General features: G+C 44.9%; 1 protein-coding gene across 1 annotated transcript in view; it reads left to right on the forward strand.

Moving 5' to 3' along the window:
* The window catches only part of FCHSD2 (FCH and double SH3 domains 2), a 178,204-nt gene that overhangs the window by 117,571 nt on the left and 40,379 nt on the right, over nt 1-20,254 (forward strand). Inside the window, 2 exon segments of the mRNA XM_087937803.1 lie at nt 4,823-4,945; nt 8,912-9,007. Of these exon segments, the coding sequence (XP_087793929.1) occupies nt 4,823-4,945; nt 8,912-9,007 (219 nt within the window).

Consider the following 20,254-nt stretch of genomic DNA (forward strand, 5'->3'; position numbering starts at 1 on the left):
CCCCTTCCTTCCTTCCTTCCTTCCTTCCTTCCTTCCTTCCTTCCTTCCTTCCTTCCTTCCTTCCTGAATAACAGAGTTGGAAGGCACCTTGGAGGTCTTCTAGTCCAGCCCCCTGCTTCAGCAGGAAACCCTGCACCACTTCAGACCAACGGCTGTCCAGTCTCTCGATGTTCACTGCCTTGAGTTATTTGTAAAAATAATAATAATAATACAGGCAGGAGGTAAACGTCTAAAACAAATAATAGATGAATTCGGACTAAGGTGTTAAGGTGACTTTGTGAGGTAAACAGAGAAATTATGAAAGCAACATGAAGAACAAATACTTCCTTACAAAACACAGACTTCAAATTGCCGCTAAAATAGGAAGAAAGCAATAAGGCTTTAGCTGCTGTTGTGAGCTGCCTTTTTTTCCCCCTTTTTCTTTTTGATAAACACGGTGGAGTCGCTGACTTCTCTTCATCCTGTTTCTCAATTTCCTTCAAGGAACCTGAACCACCACGAGCGATAAGTTTTGTTTCAGATTTAGGAAGTGGTTTTGGTAGCCGATGTCTCTGCGCTCCTCTTCGCTGTGATGAGGAGCGGTCCAGGAAACAGGTGCGGTGTCAAGACAAAAAAGGGCAGTTGGATAATTTTTAAGTAAGGCGATGAATTTGTGGGGCTCCAGGTTGACTCGGGCTTCCGTCCTTCCGAGGTCTGTGAAATGAGGACCCAGATCGTTGGGGGCAAGAGGCCGATTCTGTCAACTGCTTAGAGAGGGCTGGCAAGCACAGTGAAGTAGGATGTAAGTCTGCTATTGCTTGGGAAGGAAGGAAGGAAAGGGAAGGAAGGAAGGAAGGAAGGAAGGAAGGAAGGAAGGAAGGAAGGAAGGAAGGAAGGAAGGAAGAAGGAAGGAAGGAAGGAAGGAAGGAAGGAAGGATGGAAGGAAGCAAGGAAAGATGGAAGGAAGGAAGGAAAGATGGAAGGAAGGAAGAAAGGAAGGAAAGAAGGAAGAAAGGAAGGAAAAGGAAAGAAGGAAGAAAGGAAGGAAGGGAAGGGAAAGAAGAGAAAGGAAAGAAGGAAGAAAGGGAAGGGAAGAGGATGGATGGATGGAAGGAAGGAAGGAAGGAAGGAAGGAAGGAAGGAAGGAAGGAAAGATGAAAAGAAGGAAGGATAGAAGGAAGGAAGGAAAGATGGGAGGAAGGAGGGTCAAATTATTCTCCAAAGCCCCTGAAGGCAGGACAAGAAGCAACGGATGGAAACTCACCAAGGAGAGAAGCAACCTGGGATTAAGGAGGAATTTCCTCGCCGTGATGACAATTAACCAGTGGAACTGCTTGCCACCAGAAGTTGTGGATGCTCCAACATTGGAGGTTTATAGGAAGAGAACAGACAGCCATAGGGTCTCCTGCCTGAGCAGGGGGTTGGACTAGAAGACCTCCAAGGTCCCTTCCAACTCTGTTATTCTGTTAAATTCACATGCTGGTTTGCTAATAAAAGAAGCTTCCTCTCTCTCTCTCTCTCTATCTCGCCTGCGCTTGACCTGGCTGCCTGCTCGATGTGGGCTAGATGTCAGCTTAAGGGTTTCCCTACTGACACGACCCAGAGGTGCTTCGGGGAGCACTTGGTTCCAAACCTACCCGCTCTGATTTCAAACAAGCAAAGTTGGAGAATCGCTTTGAGTTCCGTTTTGGTTTTTCCCGTTGCTCAAAATATCACCACGGCGGGCCTCTCATTTTTCACCTTGGCCACCTTGTCTTTAAGAGCCTTTCAATCACTGTCATTGCAGTACTTGACAAAAGTGGCAGTTCAGGAAACGGAGGCCGGAAACACCGAATTAAACGTGGCTCCAACCTTCTATTAACTATATTTAAATAGGATTGAAACCCTTTTGAGTTCCTGTTGTTGGCTTAATGAAGACGGGCTTCGAGTTGGATATTCTCTTTAATTTGATCTCACTCCTCGGATTTTGCACGGACTCCATGAAATACGGGGTTGTCCTCAACGTATAACCGTTCCTTGAGGGACCGGGCGAAGTTACAACAGCACTGAAAAAAATGTGACTTACGGCCATTTTTCACACTGAACAACCGTTGCAGCCCTCCCGTGCTCACGTGATCCAAATTCAGACGCTCAGCAAGTGACTCGTGTTTATGACGGTCGCAGCATGCCGGGGGTCACATGATCCCCTTTTGCGACTCTCTCAGTGGTGGGATTCTACCGGTTTGGCCCAGTTTGAGCGAACTTGTAGTAACCGAACCAGTAGTGGCGATGTGCAGTAGAGAACAAACCGGTTGTTTCTGCCGCTGTTCTGATCCGAACCCTTTTCCAATAAAACAAACACGAACCAAAGGGAACAGAAACCTTTTACGGGGTCTTACGAATCCCTGGTTAAAAGACTGCTGCAAACTAATTAACTTTGATAAGCACAAACCTCGCCAAAACTGTGCGAGGTGCCAAAATTCACAGATAAGAAATATTTCACAACCAAAGAGTCTTCAAATACCAACTTAAGATACTGTAATGTCCACGAGGCTGAGTTTCAAAACGTCTTTGCTTCCTGCAAAGAACGTCCGATTCACAGATGGCTTTTATCTTCTTGAAGGAGCGGCCGTTACCTTGCAGCCTTACTCCCGAGTTGCCCGTGCTGCTGCAGCTGCTCTTTCCTGTGAGCAATCCTGCACGCACGCGCACTTGGCACAGGCTCCTCGGGAACCTCCTCATCGCTGCTGCCAGCCCCCACAATCTCTGAAGGCAGCAGTCCACTCCCTGATGGTCCTGGCGCCTCACCTGAGTCCTCGCTCTCCTCAGCCGTCCGCATCTGCTGCCGGCTAACCACAACAGCCGCTCTGCTGTTGGGCCCACCCGCTCCCCCAGGCTCCCATACTTACCTATATCTTCTGCTTTTGAAGCGCAGCTGCTTTGCGCGGCACAGCAGAGTGCTGCGCGGCAGTTGCTAAAGCAACCGGGAGAGTGCAGGCTTGCAGGAGGTAAGCTGGAATGCCTCTGTGCCTGTGCAAAATGTGTGTTTGGCGTGCATGCGCAAAGTGTGTGCACACGTGCAGAGCACGCCCACCAAGACACGCCCGCCGAACCGGTGATAAAACTTTTTGAATCCTACTACTGAGCTACCGGTTCAACCGAAATGGTATTTCTTTTATTTTTTTCCTCCCGACGATCAGCTGTTCCGACGACCAGCTGTTCAGACAATCAGCTGTTCAGACAATCAGCTATTCCGACGATCAGCTGTTCGGACAATCATGGCTGTGCCGGAATCCCCTCCCAAAAATGGAGCACCGGGGGGTATGCTGCCAAAAAAGAAGTAGAAGCCACGCCCACCCAGTCACATGGCCACGCTCACCTAGCCACTCCCCACAGAACCGGTAGTAAAAACCTATGCATCCCACCCCTGGACTTTCTTGACAAGCGAAGTCAAGGGGGAAAGCCAGATCCGCTTAATAACCCCGTGACTAACTTAAGAACTGCAGTGATTCACTTAACAACGGCGGCAGGGTTGTAAAACGGGGCAAACTTCACTGAACCACTGACTCAGCAAGAGGCCTTTTCGGCTCAATTGCGGTCGTAAGCCGAGGACTACCTGCAATCATACTCACTACCTGCAATCATACTCACTGTCGGTTGACTTACCTTGATGGTTTACCTTGTTCCCTCGAGCAAGATTCCAACACCTGGGTAGAATGGTTAGATTTGGGAGATTCCATTTTATCCCATACATGGATCTGTGGAGGTGAAGAGGTAAAAGATCTGACTCATATATATTACTAGCTCGATACCCGTGTGCTTCGCTACGAAACTACGTGGTGGTTGAGCTTCGTTTTTGGGGAGGAAAAAAAGGGGGGAATGAAATTCTGCCTCTGCTTACCAGCATCCATCGGTATTCATCTGGCTAGTGTCCTGTCAGTATTTGAGAGAGTGGAGGGCTGTTTGGAAACTGAAGCAGTATTTGTTGTGTGAGCAAGGAGGAGACAGCAAGGGGCCTGGGCGTGGCTTAGCTCAACTGTTCTGTACTAAAGCTGCTTGGTGCTGTGAAACGGAAATTCCTCTCCTCTGCTTGTGTTTTGCATTTGGAAGAGATTTCTTTCCAGGTGGGGTGGGGGAGTAGAACTCCTTAGCATCAGAGCGTGTTGTTAATAATAATAATAATAATAATAATAATAATAATAATAATAATAATAATAATATAGGAAATACTAATGCTCTGATGGTCATTTCAAAGAATCCTTTCTTAGTGAGTTCCTAGAAGCTGAGAGGAACATACGTGCCAAATTTCAAGTTTGTAGGCTTTACGGTTCTGGAGATTTTGTGATGATGCGTGAGGGGTATTTCACTTGTATATATATAGATAGATAGATCCAATTGCTGCTTATATCAGGGAGCAAGAGATAAGTACCTTGATCCACCTATTAAACATGGGGGCAAGTGAGAAGCCCATATTAAAACCACATATACCTCGTATGTGGTCAGAATCTGAAAACGACATTCCTTAAACCACAATTTCTGACTAAAATGGCCCAACTGAGATTGGAATATGTGGACTTAATTGGGGTAGATCGCAGGGGTGATACAGAAATAGAATTTTATGTCATTTTATCCTGTTTTACGTATTTATGTATTCAATTATTGTATTTTATCCTATAACTATTCTATTTTACCGTACTGTCCTTTGAAATGGTTTGTTTGGAATTTTATTGGTCATATGTGTTTGAACCTGTATGTTGATATGGACTATAGAATCTAATCAATCAATTAACATAATATAATACATTAGCTTTCCTCGTTTACAAATAAATTTCCCCTTTTTATTCCTTTTTTTCCACCCTTGCAGGCTCTTGATGGCAATGTATATGACCACCTTAAGGATTATTTAATGGTATTCAGCAGGACTGAATTAGAAATATGCCAATCTGTACAAAGCACATTCCAATTTCTTTTGGAAACTGCAAGCCGGGTAAGTTTTGCAAATCCAAAAATATTGATTATTATTTTTCTGATCTTAAAGGCTGTTCAGAAATGGGGAAAAAAGCAGGTGTGAAGTTCAGGGAAGCAGGCAAATGCCACCAGTTCAGTGTTGGCCATAAACACCTGCATGTGGTGAAATCGGGAAGCAAACTATTTGGGGAGTCCTCAACGTACGGCCATTCATTGAGGAACTATTCAAAGTTATGACGGTGTTGATAAATGGGACTAGCGACTCATGCAGCAGCCCCCTGGCCCCCACCAGTCACATGATCAGGGTTCAGCGACCCTTTGAAGTTACAAAGGCACTGAAAAAAGGCGATTCACAACCAGTCCTCGTGCTTACGACCGTCGGAACATTCCGTACGGTCACGTGATCAAAAAAAAAGTCAGGCCTTTGGCGCAACCTGCGTGTACTTTATGACGGTTGCAACATCCTGGGAGGGCCTATGAATCACCATTTGGGACCTTCAGGCAAGCTAAGTCAGTTGGGGGGGCAGCCAGATTCGCTTAATTACTGCCTGATTCACTTAACGACTGCCTGGTTCACTTAAGAACTGCAATAATTTTTCTCAACAACTACGGCCAAAAAAAAAAAAAGTCATTACATGGGACGGAATTCACTTGGCCTTGCTTAGCGGGGGAAATTTGGGACTCGGTTGCGGTCGTAAGTTGAGGACCACCCATAGCGGCGACGGATAACCCCATTTTCTTTGGTGTTTGTTTTTTGTGACCCTGGAAAACTGCTCTTCACAAATCTTTTTCTTGTTGCTTCCTTTTCTGCTCCAGAACGTAGCTAGCATGTCACTAATTGGGACCCACCAGGTAAAATGTGAATTTACTCCATGTTGGGGATAATAATGTATAAATCTCCCAAATGTTCCTGTAGCCCAGAGGTCCCCAAACTTGGCCACTTGAAGACTTGTGGACTTCAACTCCCAGAATTCCCCAGCCAGCCATTTCTTTTTCCTCTTGACCTCCTAAAGTTCAGAGAGATTGCAGAGGAAGGGATTACAAGAGAGTAAACTATGCTGGCTGGGGAATTCTGGGAGTTGAATGTCCACAAGTCTTAAAAGTGGCCAAGTTTGGAGAGCTCTGCTGTAGGATATTGATATCACCTACTTGCTATACAGCTAGTCCTTGACATAACAACAATTCATTTAGTGACCATTCAAAGTTACAACGGCACTGAAAAAATGTGTCTTTCAACCGTTTTTCACACTTTACGACCTTTGCAGCATCCCGCGCGACCAAAATTCAATCGCTTGGCGACTGGGTTCATATTTAACTACGGTCACAGCGTCCCAGGGTCACGTAATTCACTTTTGCGACCTTCTGACAAAAGTTTTTTAAAACCCTGGAAGTTTTTAAGAAGAGATTGGATAACCGCTTGTTGTCAGGTTTCCAAGTGATGAAACCAGTTCAAAAAGAAATATACAAAGTCCCATCTTCCAAAACAGTGAAGTGATGTAGGGTTTTCTGCCTAAGCAGGGGGTTGGACTAGAAGACCTCCAAGGTCCCTTCCAACTCTGTTATTCTATTCCAGAGGTCTCCAAACTTGGCCACGTTAAGCCTTGTGGACTTCAACTCCCAGAATCCCCCAGCCAGCCGTGTCTGTTTCTTCGTTCTCTTACCCTTCTAAAGTGTAGAGAGATTGCAGAGGAAGGGATTACAGGAGAGCAAGTGATGCTGGCTGGGGAGAATTCAGGGAGTTGAAGTCCACAAAAAGTGGCCAAGTTTGGAGTCCTCTGTTCTATTCTATTTTAAAGTCAACAGGGAAGCCACGTTCACTTAACAACCATGTGACTAACTTAACTGCAGTGATTCGCTAAACAACCGTGGGAGGAAAGGTCGTAAAATGGGACAGAGCTCGGTTAACGACTGTCTCATTTTGCAAACAGAAATTTTGGTTTCAATCGTGATCGTAAGTCAAGGGCTAGCTGTATTCCTGTTCAACAGAGTGACGGACCAAAATTGATACAGTCATTTGTGTGCATAAATGGAAACCAAATAGACTATATATCTCAGCCATAAAGATCATTTTAATGTTATTATCCCATAAATATTATGACTTGTTCTATCGCCTCTGTGGTTTGAATTGGATGTTGTTGCACTTGGAGCGTTCTCTTGTAAACTACTTTCAAGTCAGTTCATTATTAAACAAAAAGGATAGCGTCGGATTAGACCCGATTTTGGAAATCCAAATTAATTTGGAAAAAGAAGCTCTTTGGAAGGAGAGAGCAAGTAGATTTATTACTGCTACTGGATTCCCCAAATGTTAAACAATCCTCTTTCTTCACCTTAAAAAATGATTTACTATTGAGATTGACAAATTTGGAGGGTTAATCCAATGTTTTGTGCCTCTTTTCAGATATTTGGAGAACTGCAGGGTGATAAAAAAAAAAAGACTGCCTTAATTTGTGTGCGACGAGCTCTTTTATTTTCCTGTTGTATTTCATTTTAACCTGAGGCTGAATGTTCTTTTCATTATAGTTATAAATATGAGCTCCGTAGCAGCGTTTATTAGTCTGTTTTGAGAGAGACTAAAAAACCCAATACCGGCATTAAAAAAAAAAAAAACCATGCAAACGTATTTTAAAGAAGGCATCAGAATGATTTCCTGCAATTGAGCAGTTTGGCTGGATGGGAATTTTGTATAATATATATAATATAATATAATATAATATAATATAATATAATATAATATAATATAATATAATATAATATAATATAATATAATATAATATAATATAATATAATATAATATAATATAATATAATATAATTAATATAATATAATATAATATAATATAATATAATATAATATATAATCTTTCATATATATATGAAAGAAAGAAAGAAAGAAAGAAAGAAAGAATGTTTTCTGGATCGTCTTTTTATTTAAGAACAACGGATCTGTCCATTGTTATATGCCAGGGTGTCTCTAGACTTGGCCGCTTTAAGACTTGTGGACTTCAACTCCCAGAATCCCCCAGCCAGCTGTGTCTGTTTTTTTCTTCTCTTAACCTCCTAAAGCGCAGAGAGATTGCAGAGGAAGGGATTACAAGAGAGTAAACTATGCTGGCTGGGGAGGATTCTGGGAGTTGAAGTCCAACAAGTCTTAAAGTGGCCAAGTTTGGGAACTTCTGTTATATGTAGTGCAGTTGTCGAAATGGGTTGCTTTAATCATTTTAGCACAGCCGGTTAAGTCCTCGGTTTATGAACCTTCCATTTAGTAGCCATTCGAATTCGCAGCGGTGCTGGAAAAAATGGTGGCGGACAACCGATCCTCGCGCTTACGACCCTTGCAGCATTCCCACGGTCAAAAATCCAAGCGCTCGGCCTGCATTTATGACGGTCGCAGCATCCATTTGTGACCTGTAAAGTCGCTGGGGCAGGCAGATTCGCTTTAATGACCGCGTGATTATCTTAACGGACGTCTGCAAAAAATGCGGTCATGAAACGGGAAATGTCTCCCCTAACAAACACTCTGCTTAAACTACAGGAGTTGCAGTCGCAATGGCGGTCGCAAGCGCGGGAAGTCCCCCGACTTACGACCACAGCGGAGCCCCACATTTCTACTCCTCAGCGAGACAAAGTGAATTTTGCCCCGTTTTACGACCTCTCCTGCCGTGGTTGTTAAGGGAATTGTGGCATTTTGTTAAGCTAGTGACCTGGTCGTTAAGCAAATCTGCCTTCCCCACTGACCCCGGGACATTGCCACCGTCGTAAATACGATCCGGCTGCCGAGCGCCTGAATTTTGAACGCGTGTTTGCGGGAATGCTGCAACAGTCGTAAGGGTGGGGAAAAAAAAACGGTCGCACGTCACATTTTTCAGTGCCGCCGTAATGCCGAACGGTCACTCAGCGAACCGTCGTAAGTCGAGGACTCCCTGCATCGATCCTTTACGATTTCTGACACAGCCGTAAACCCGGGGGCTTTTTCTTCTCTTTTCCAGGTAGTGCGAGATTACAATTTTCAGCTCTTCTTGCAAGAAAACCCCGTCTTTCACAAGCCCCAGCCCTTCCAGTTTCAACCGTGCGACAGCGACACCGTAAGTGTGCTTGGGGCGGCCCCGCCGTGGCTTCCTGTTGCGTGCGGGTGTATGCACAGGCTTTTCGGGGACTCCTCCCATTCTGCACCCCAACACCCCAAAAAACCCGCAATGGATGGAGGCGGACTTTTGCATAAATTCCCGGGTGGGGGGCGCGGAGGGAGGGATTTACAAAACCAAGAAACTGACCTGGCGCTTTTCAGTTCCTCTAAATCAGCAGCCAGCCTGGCCAGCACTGGGGATGGCAACTGGGGTCCAGGAATTTGAAATTTTGTCACCCCGGTTGGGAAAGATGCTACGCAGGAAGGGCTGTGCTCCTAAGGGCAGCGGCGGGTGGGTGGCTCGGGGATTCTGGGAGTTGGAAACCCCCCCCCACTCAAGTGATGAAAGGGCCACAGTTCCCCTTGCTGGCTCAGGAATTCTGGGAGTTGAAGTCCACAAGTGATAAAGGGCCACCTTTCCCCTTGCTGGCTCAGGAATTCTGGGAGTTGAAGTCCACAAGTGATGAAAGGGCCATAGTTCCCCTTGCTGGCTCAGGAATTCTGGGAGTTGAAGTCCACAAGTGATGAAAGGGCCACAGTTCCCCTTGCTGGCTCAGGAATTCTGGGAGTTGAAGTCCACAAGTGATAAAGGGCCACCTTTCCCTTGCTGGCTCAGGAATTCTGGAGTTGAAGTCCACAAGTGATAAAGGGCCACCTTTCCCCTTGCTGGCTCAGGAATTCTGGGAGTTGAAGTCCACAAGTGATAAAGGGCCACCTTTCCCCAGGAATTCTGCAGGACTCAGGAATTCTGGGAGAAGTTGAAGTCCACAAGTGATACAAGGGCCACCTTTCCCCTTGCCGGCTCAGGAATTCTGGGAGTTGAAGTCCACAAGTGATAAAGGGCTACCTTTCCCCATGCTGGCTCAGGAATTCTGGGAGTTGAAGTCCACAAGTGATAAAATGGCCGTACCATGTTTCCCTGAAAATAAGACCCATCGTGAAAATAAGCCCTGGCTTGATTTTTTTACACATGGATCCAATATAAGCCCTACCCCCTCAAAATAAGCCCTACTTAAGACCCCTCCCACTCCAGGGTGCATGGTTTGGGATGGAGTGAACAGATAAACATCAAGCTAGGGTGGGGATGGGGGTGGAGCTTCCCTACCGGTACTTACCTTCGGACAGTTGCAGCTAGGCCTTGCGCACGTTAATCCAGAGCTCGTTTCTCAGCTGCAGAGGCCTTTCCTGAAGGCCTCTTGACAGAGAAACGGAGGCCTGGGGCGATCCGCGCAAGCGGCTGCAGAAGAAGCGGGCCAGCAACGGGGTCCTGCTGGGCAGGGCTCTCAGTGCTGCCACCGGAAGATGAGTCAGTGGAAGACTTCCCCTGAAAATAAGACCTGGTGCCTTTTTTGGTGGCAAAATATATATATAAGACCGGGTCTTACTTTCAGGGAAACACTGTAGTTCTCCATGATGGCTGAGGAATTCTGGGAGTTGAAGTCCCACCCCTCTTAAAGTTGTCAAAGTTGAGAAACACTCCCCAAAGAAATAGGGTGTGTTACTACTGCGTTTCCCCGAAAATAAAACCTAACTGGAAAATAAACCCTAGCATGATTGTTCAGGATGCTGGTAATATAAGCCCTACCCCAAAAATAAGCCCCAGTTAAGATTGTCAGCCAAACGGATGCATTTAATGCCGTATTTCCCCCAAAAGAAGACCTAACAGGAAAATAAGCCCTAATGTGTCTTTTGGAGCAAAAATTAATATAAGACCCGGTCTTATTTTCGGGGAAACATGGTATACTTTCCCTTTAACCCCTCCGCCTGTTTGCAGAAATCGAAATTAACACCTCCCTCTTTAAGTGGGCCTTTTGATCTGAAACGGGGATCCTTTTAGTTCTTTTTCTCTGGTTTATATTTTAGCTGGTTAGCCTTCTTGTGGCGCCCTATGGGGAAAGAAAGAAAACCGATTTTGCTTAATTCAGCTTAATAGCCGGTAATATTCTTTCCTATCAAAGCAGCCGTTCTCTTTATTTACTTGTTAAATTTTTATGCCACCCCTCTCACCGATCAAGTGATTCCAGGCGGCTTAAAAAGATACCCACAAAAAGAATTAACATTTTTTAAAAAACTAAAACCAAGGATGGTGATCTCCTTAGCCCGTCAAATTAATCTGATTATTCAGGGGACAATTTCATATGTGTGTATGTGTGTGAATTTCCAGCCTGTCGCTTTGTTCCACATTCTAGACCTTCAGGAATTGTTTATGTTGAGCACAATTTACGAGCAAAGATGGGCTAAAAAGTAATTATCCATAAAAAAGTGATTATCTGCTTTGTTTCAAAGAATTAACTCCAATTTATATTTAAAAGATTTACGCCTTAAAATATTTGCCAGCTCATGCATCTCCAAGTTCGATCGGTGTCCCTAGATGGCTAAAAAATAATAATGATTTTTTTTTTCCCCCTGGGTTTGGTTTTATTTTTCTCATTTATTTTTTTATTTCTAAGAGACAAGGGAGCACTGGTTTAAAAGCAAGAATAATGCTGGAAGCCGCCCAGAGTCGTGTTGTTTACGAGATGGGTGGCAAATAAATTCAATAAATAAATAAAATAAAATCCGTTTTCAAGCTTTTGCTTGGTGGTGATTCGTTTAACAACTGCGGCAAGAAAGGTTGTAAGATGAAGCAAATCTCACTTAACAAGCATCTCACTTAGCAACAGAAACGTTGGGCTCAATTATGGACTTAAGTCGAAGACTACCTGTAATCCTCTACTTAAAATGGTTCGTTTAGTGATCAAAGTTACAACAGCACTGAGAAAAAGGACTTACGGCCGTTTCTTACACTTACGACTGCTGCGGCATTCCCCAGGGTTGTGTGATCAAAATTTGGATCTTTAGCAACCAGTTCATACTTATGACGGTTGCAGCATCCCGGAGGTCACCCGATCCCCTTTTGCGACCTTCGGACGAACAAAATCAAGGCAGAAGCCAGCTTTACTAAACAATCGTGTTTACTAACTTAACGACTGCAGCCATTCACTTAAGGACGGTGGCAAGGAAAGTCATAAAGTGGAGCACGAGTCCCTTAACCACCGTCTCGCTTAGCAATGGAATTTTTTTGAGCCCAACGATGTCTGTAAGTCGAGGTCTACCTGTATTATACTTCTCTACCGGAAGAGAAGGCCCTGTGGTTTATCTCAGGGGTCCACAAACCGCGCCCCCCCCTCATGGTCCACGCCCAGATCCTGGCCTCTTCAGAACCAGGCCCCACGAGTGGCAGACTGGCACGCAGGCACTGGCGCCCAGTTCAACTTGAGGAAGGCTTGTGCCCGCATGTCCGGGCGCACCAGCTCACCACTTGTGTCGTCTGACCGGGGCTTCCCAAGATCACAAAGCCAACTCCTTGTCCTGAATAAAATCCCTCTTATTTAGCTTAAAGGGAATTCCTCTCCAGCAAAGTCCTGGCCAACAGTCTTTCGAGAGATTTCACAACTACAGACATTTATCAGGCTTGGAGAGTTGCCAGGCCAATATCTTCCAAACGCCATGCTGTAGCAGCAATTACTGGGCAAGGAGTCAGGAACAGACTGTCGCTCTAATGAATTGAACTAATTGTCTCCTGCAAACTTCACTCCCCTTTCGCTCCTCTTTATCCCCTCTGGGAGGGGCCATTCCCCATGCACCTGTGGCTTTACTCCCGAATCAACCCTTGTTCCTTAGCTGTTCCCTTCCTCTGGCAGCTCTGTGCATGCGCACACTGGGAACAGGCTCCAGCTGTTCTTCTTCCCCACTGATCTCCGACTCCGAAGGCAGCTGATAACTGTCAGAGGGCTCTGGCCCCATCTCTGCCTCCAACACAGAGCCCTCGTCAGAGCCTTCCCCAGACTCCGGGACTGGCCCAGTTTAGAGGAAGTTCCTTCCTCCATGCTGGCAGGCCAGCCCACAAAGATTGGAGACCCCTGGTTTATCTGACCTCTCCTGCAAACACTTTACGCCAGGGGTCTTCAAACTCGACAGCTTTAAGACTTGTGGACTTCAACTCCCAGAATTCCTCCTCCAGCCACGTTAGCTCAGGAATTCTGGGAGTTGGAAGTCCACAAGACCCTTGGATTAGATAGATAGATAGATAGATAGATAGATAGATAGATAGAAAGAAAGAAAGAAAGAAAGAAAGAAAGAAAGAAAGAAAGAAAGAAAGAAAGAAAGAAAGAAAGAAAGAAAGAAAAATAGAAATAGAAATAGAAATAGATAAGAGATGGGATAGAAGATAGATACTGTAGATCAGGGTCTTCACACTTGACAGCTTTAAGGCTTGTGGACTTCAACTCCCAGAATTCCTCCTCCAGTCATGTTAGCTCAGGAATTCTGGGAGTTGGAAGTCCACAAGTCTTAAAGCCGTCAAGTTGGAAGATCCTTTGGTTGACCCCAAGGCTGGAGATCCATGAAAAAGACCGCGGGTTGCATTGTTCTTTGACTAACCGTATTGACCTGTGCTTGCCTTGCAGTTCTAACCGTGTTGTGTGTGTGTGTGTGTGTATGTGTTTTTGTGTGTGTGTGTGTTTGTGTCTCTGTGTGTGTTTGTGTTGTCCTTGTGCCACTTTTGACATTCAGAGTTTTAGTGCCGTTCAGCTGGTGGATATTGAGCCCTCTCTTGTCAGTGCCCTGAGAGTGACCTTAGCGGAGGTATATGGCGTCATCTCACCGTTAACCCCGTGCCGTGGTCCTCTTTGTCATGCATGATGCGCCCCTAGTTATGATGCGACTGGCTTCCTTGCCCCAAGCGGGCGGCCCCTTCACAAATGCATCACAGTGCTCTCCTTCCGCTTCCCCAAATCTCCGTGGTGTTCATTGGGGGGCGTGGAAAATATCCAAATTTATAATTTCTTACAGCGGGCTGTTTTGCTGCCCTTCCCGGCTGGTTGTTTTCCTAGATAAATGATTCTCGCCACATCTCAGCATTTCACGTGGACCCAAAAGATGCAAGGAGTTTTCGTTGGGTAGGCGGGGTGGAGGAGGAGGAGGAGGAGGAGGAAGAGGAGGAGGAGGAGTGCTGATAGAGAAGGGAGGAAGACTGTTGGGGTCCTTGGTGCTCTCTGAGCTTGGTGGTTTTCTTGCAGAAGTTTCATGACCCAACTAGATCACATTATCAGTCTAGAAGGGAGTAGGGGTTTGCAGAGAGGAGGAGGGGGAGGAGGAGGAAGAGGAGGACTGTGGGGTCCTTGATGCTCTCTGAGTTTGGTGGTTTTCTTGCAGACGTTTCATGACCCAACTAGGTAACATCATCAGTGGTAGAAGGGAGTGGGGTTTGCAGGGAGGAGGAGGAAGGAGGGGAGGGGAGGACATTTAAGAAAGGCAGAAATAAAATACAGAGTCAAAAGAGCCTCTCCTCCCAAATATTGGAAAAGGGCTGTGCTAAACGCATGATGGATCCAGCCCACGAACTAGAACACGAAGTTTCTCATTGGTCTGTCCTTCTAAACAGAAAAAGGACCTGCAAAAACTGGACTAGATGACCTGCAAGGTCCCTTCCAACTCCGTAAAGAACCTGTCAAAAAAAACCCTCTTTGCCTGTGAAACGCTGAGATTTAGCCCGATCATTGGCTATTTTTCAACCTTGGCAACTTTAAGAGGTGTGGACTTCAACTCCCAGAATGCCCCATCTAGCGAATGCTGGCTAGGGAATTCTGGGAGTTGAAGTTCGCACCTCATACGGTTGCCATGGTTGCAAAAACGAGGCCTAGGAAATACCAAGAAAGGAAATCTTAAGAGGTCCTGAAATCAACACGAACCTATCAGGATTTGGGATCCACTTTGGCAGTCGGAATTCTCTTTCAGACATCGAAAGGACGCCATTTCCTTGCTCAACGTCCAGTTGACAAAACAATTATTAACATTATTAACACAAAACGAGACGCAGGGAACTCATCCAAGCAGTCCTTGATTACGGCCATTTGTTTAGTGACTTTCAAAATTACCACCGCACTGAAAACAGTGGTTTTTTTAGGGCCGATCCTCACCCTTACGACCATCACAGCATTCCCCGTGGTCACATGATCTGTTCAGGCGCCTGGCAACTAGCATGTATTTATCACGGTTGCAGCGTCCCAGGGTCACGTGAACCTCTTTTGCCACCTTCCGAGCCGGCCTGTGCCGAGAAAATCCTTGGGAGAAGATGGGTTTGCTTAACGACCATGTGCTTCACTTAACAACGGCAGCAGTTCGCTTAATAACTGTGGCAAACCCAGTTGTAAAACCAGGCCTGTGTCACTTTAAATAAGCTTGCTTTAACAATGGAAACATTTTTTTTGGTTTCAACCCTGGTCGTAAGTCAAGGATCTCCTTTTGGGGAAAGTTCCTGTTTCTCTCTTTTTAATGTTTTATTTCCTTCCGTGGAAGACTTTCTGGAGAAGTCTGCAGGATGAAAAATAGGCTGTGCTGTCTCTTTCTCTCTCCCATGAATAATGTTAATTTCTAGGAAGCAGGAACGGAGAACTGTTATGCATTTGGCCACCACATTTTCATTTTATACTGCGGAAGCCCTTCAGGAAGCTGCTTGCTTGCTTGCTTTCCATGGAATATTGCATGATTATTTTCGTTGGGCGTTGTGCCAGAGACGTTGCTTGCCATCATCTGTTTACTGCATAATCTTGCTGACCTGAACTGAAATCGAAACTTATTTTTCTCTACAGGGGGAATGAAAAAAAAAATGTCCTTTACTGCAATTGAAACAATAATTAACGTGAATATCAAATCCTTCTCCCTAGGCATTTTAATATGCCTCACTAGGAGGCAGAGTTTCAGGCCCCAAAGTCCATAATTTGTGGTTCTTGATCAGGGAAATTTTGATATTTTTCTTTCCTGTGCTCGGTGATTTAAGCGGCTTTCCAAGATGAGAACCTAAGATACAGCTTTTGCAGCTGTGCCGGCATCTTCAGTTAAATATTCATTTATCATCAGTTTGGTCTAGTGGTTAAGACACCAGGGTAGAAACCTGGAGATGGTGAATTCTAGTTCTGTCTTATGCTTGAAAGCTGATTGAGTGATTGTGGGCCGCTCCACTAGGAGCTGGGGAGTTCTAGTCCCACTTTAACACTTGGCTGGGTGACTTTGGGTCAGTCACTAGGAGTTGGTGAGTTCTAGTCCCGCCTTGCATGAAAGATAGCTGGGTGACTCTGGGCCAGTCACCAGGAGACGGTGAGTTCTAGTTTTGCCTTTAACTTGAAAGATAGCTGGGTGACTCTGGGCCAGTCACCAGGAGACGGTGAGTTCTAGTTTTGCCTTTAACTTGAAAGATAGCTGGGTGACTCTGGGCCAGTCACCAGGAGACGGTGAGTTCTAGTTTTGCCTTTAACTTGAAAGATAGCTGGGTGACTCTGAGCCAGTCACCAGGAGATGGTGAGTTCTAGTTTCACCTTAGTCACGAAAGCTGACTGGGTGACTTTGGGCCAATCACCAGGAGACGGTGAATTCTAGTCCTGCTTTAGACATGAAAACCAGCTGGGTGACTTTTGGACTGGTCCTTCCTCTCAGCCCAACTCACCTCACAGGGTTGTTGTTGTGGAGAAACGGGGAGGAGGAAGGGCTATTATATGCTTATGAAGTAATCAGGATAAAAATAAACCAATTTTTTTTAAAATGAAACGCAGGGCCTACACGCCCTAGCCCAGCAAAAAAGAGTTTTGCAAAATTTCACCCCAGAAAAAGGATCAGCTACCCTAGTGAGTCTCATCAATGAGGATACAAGCCTAATTCAGGAAGGATGCGCTCTTGAAGTCAGAAGATGCCCACCCCCCCCCAAAAAAAATGCAAGCTAGAGAACATTTATTATTATGCCCACTAATGCAAAGATAAGCATATTTGCAAAGGCCGGGAAAGAGAGGAAATTCGCTGGCGTTTTTTGTGCTTCCTGATCGGAGAACGCGGCCCCTTCCTTAAAGCGGCATGTGATCCTGTGAGAAAACAGCCATCCACAACCATATAGGCTGGCAAGATAAAACGTTCCAAAGAGCTTGCACAAACATTTTTGAAGCTGTCCTTTCCTGTTTTGGTCGGATTTTTCTGCCTACTACGGTATTAAATGACCCTCCATAGATTGCAGATGGGGGTTGACTGGAAGGCTTTTATTATTTTATTTTATCATATTTTATCTTATTTTATTTTATCATATTTTATTTTATCATATTTTATCATATTATTTTTTAAAAGGGTAGAACTCAACCTGGTCCACTCTGTAGAAGAGGTAGCATAAGGTTGAAATTGTAGAGCATTGATTGGAATTGCTAAAAAGGACCTGGTTTTGTGTTTTGCCTGATGTTCTGGCAATGGTAACAGATAATCAGAGTTGGACGGGACCTTATAGGTCATCTAGTCCAACCCCCTGCCCAAGTGGGAGACCCTACACTATTTCTGACAAATGGCAGTCCAATCTCTTCTTGAAAGTCTCAAGTGATGACGCTCCCACAACGTAAAAGCCCCAAGGTGGTTGAGACCAGCAAGGGAGTTTTTTGATGGTCTTCTTCCGTGCTGATTCAATATGATCTTCAACACGAGCCAGCAGGTGCAAAAAAAAAAAAAATAGGCCAAGGCAAACCAAATGCACCGGTGCAGAATAAATGGTACCAGGCTCTATAGCAGTAACTGGGAGAGGAATCTTGGAGTCCGAGTGGATGATCTCTTAAATAGGAGCCAGCAATGTGCAGCATTTGCCCCCAAAGCCGACACAGTCCTAGGTTGCATAAACAAAGGGATGGAATCAAGATCAAGTGAAGTGTTACTACCACTTTATAAGGCCCTGGTAGGGCCACACTTGGAATCCTGCATCCAGTTTTGGTCGCCCTCGATGTAAAAAAAGATGATGAGACTCTAGAAAGAGTGCAGAGAAGAGCAACAAGGAAGATTAGGGGACTGGAGGCTAAAACGTACGAAGAACGTTTACATTGGGCGTGTCTAGTTTAATGAAAAGAAGGACCAGGGGTGACATATTAGCAGTCTTCCAATATTTGAGGTGGGGGAGGGTCACACAAAGAAGAGGGGTTCAAGCTATTCTCCAAGGTGCACCTGAGGGTGTGCTTTGTCTGAAATGGTATTTTGTTGAAAATGGTATATCCTGCCTTGAACTAGAAGACTTCCAAAGTCCCTTCCAACTATTCTATTCTATTTCTATTTCTATTTCTATTTCTATTCTTATTCTTATTCTGTTCTGTTCTGTTCTATTCTATTCTATTTCTATTTCTATTCTACATTACAATATCTATTCTATTCTACATTACAATATCTATTCTATTCTATTCTATTCTATTCTCAAAGGTGCTTTGGAGTTGGAAGGGACCTTGGAGGTCTTCTAGTCTTTCCTGGCTCAGGCAGGAAATACCATTTCAGAAAAAATGGCTGTCCAATCTCATCTTAAAAACCTCCAGTGTTGGAGTATTCACAACTTCTGGAGGCAAAGTTGTCCCACTGATTAATTGTTTTCACTTTCAAGAAATTTCTCCTTAGTTCTAAGTTTTCATCCATTGCTTCTTGCGCTTTGGAGAATAGTTTAACCCCCTATCCCATATGGCAGCCCCTCAGATATCAGAACCCTGCTATCATGTCACCCCTGGTCCTTCTCTTCATCAAACTAGACGTACCCAATTCCAGCAACTGTCCTTTATACCTTTTAGCCTCCAGTCCCTTAATTCTCTTCTCTGCGCTGCATTTAGAAGTGATTCATTTCAAATCAGGCCGGAAGGGATGACTCAGTCTTGTGCTAGAAGATATAAAGGCTTCTATAAAGGAAAGGTACACACTGGGCATTGCAAGATCAGATAGGAAGACCCGCCCGTGGATTAGAGAACCAACAAAAGTATACGATGCCATCAAGAGAATAAAAGTGTGGAAATGGAAACAGGCCGGTCACGTAGCAAGAACTGAGGGCAGGTGGACCAAGACAGTCCTAGAATGGATCCCAGTGGATCAAAGGCCTCCGCGAAAGAGACCCAAAACAAGATGAATGGATGACATCAATAAATACTTTATTTATTTTGTTTTGTTTTATTTGGTTTGCCAATTGCTTACAAGATAATAGGTATAAGTGGAAACATAGTTATGAATACACGGATACATATAAGAAAAATAAAAATAAAAAATAAAAGAAACAATAGGACAGGTACGCTTATGCACGTCCCGTACAGACCTCTTAGGAAAGGCATGAGGTCAATAGTAGAAAGTCTAAGGTTAAAGTTTTTGGGGTTTGGGGAAGAAACCACGGAGTCAGGTAGAGGATTCCAGACATTGACCACTCTGTTGCTGAAGTCGTATTTCCTGCGATTAACCTTGAGTTTGTATCTGTTGTTTGCTCTTGTATAGTTATGGTTGAAGCTGACAGGACATTGTAATGTATGATTTTATATACTATACTTAGATGGGACCGAAGGCGGAGTAGTTATAGGTTTTCGAGGTCTAGAAAACCTACAATACTCTGTTTCCCTGAAAATACGACCTCCCCTGAAAGTAAGTCCTAGCTTGATTTGTTTACACATGTGCCCAGTATAAGCCCTACCCCCCAAAATAAGCCCTAATGAAGATCCTGCCCACTCCAGAGTGGATGGGTAAAAATTAAGCTACGGTGGGGATGCGGGAGTAGAGCTGCCCTACTACTTACCTTTGGGCAGGTGTAGCCAGGCCTCGCACAGCCCGACACCTGCCTTGCCGGCCCATTTCTTCTGCAGCCAGCAAGGCTGTCCAGGCTTTTCTGAAGGCCTCTGGAGCTGAGAACAAAGCTCTGGGTCGAACCAAAGGTCTGTTATATCGCTTTCAGAGGCCTTCAGGATAGCCTTGCCGAACGTAGAAAAAGTTCCTGAAGGCCTCTGACAACGAAAAGGAGGCCGGGGGCAATGCACGCAAGTGAGGTTAGTCAGTGGATGACATCCCCCGAAAATAAGACCTGGTGCCTCTTTTGGTGGCAAAAAAAATAATAATAAGACAGGGTCTTATTTTGGGGGAAACATGGTGATGATCATGATGATAAAAAGGAGTTAATTGAGTTGTCTTCTCCGTGTCGAAATTGAAATGCCCGAAATCCTTTTTCGCTTCCCGTTCCTTGCAATCGATCGCTGTTCAAACTTTAGGGAAGCATTGCAGCATTGGGGAGATTTTCTGAGGTGGGGGGTGAAATGAAAACTAAAAAGGGGGGGAGGTTTTTTTTTCTATGCTCCCTTTTAAAAAAAAAAACGTCTGCGGGTCTCTCCAGGAGGTAGCAGCTAAATCCGACACACACACACAC

The sequence above is a fragment of the Pseudonaja textilis genome, chromosome 7 (genome assembly GCF_049901715.1).
Source record: "Pseudonaja textilis isolate UNSWEBS1 chromosome 7, rPseTex1.2, whole genome shotgun sequence".
In the NCBI taxonomy this organism is placed as follows: Eukaryota; Metazoa; Chordata; class Lepidosauria; order Squamata; family Elapidae; genus Pseudonaja; species Pseudonaja textilis.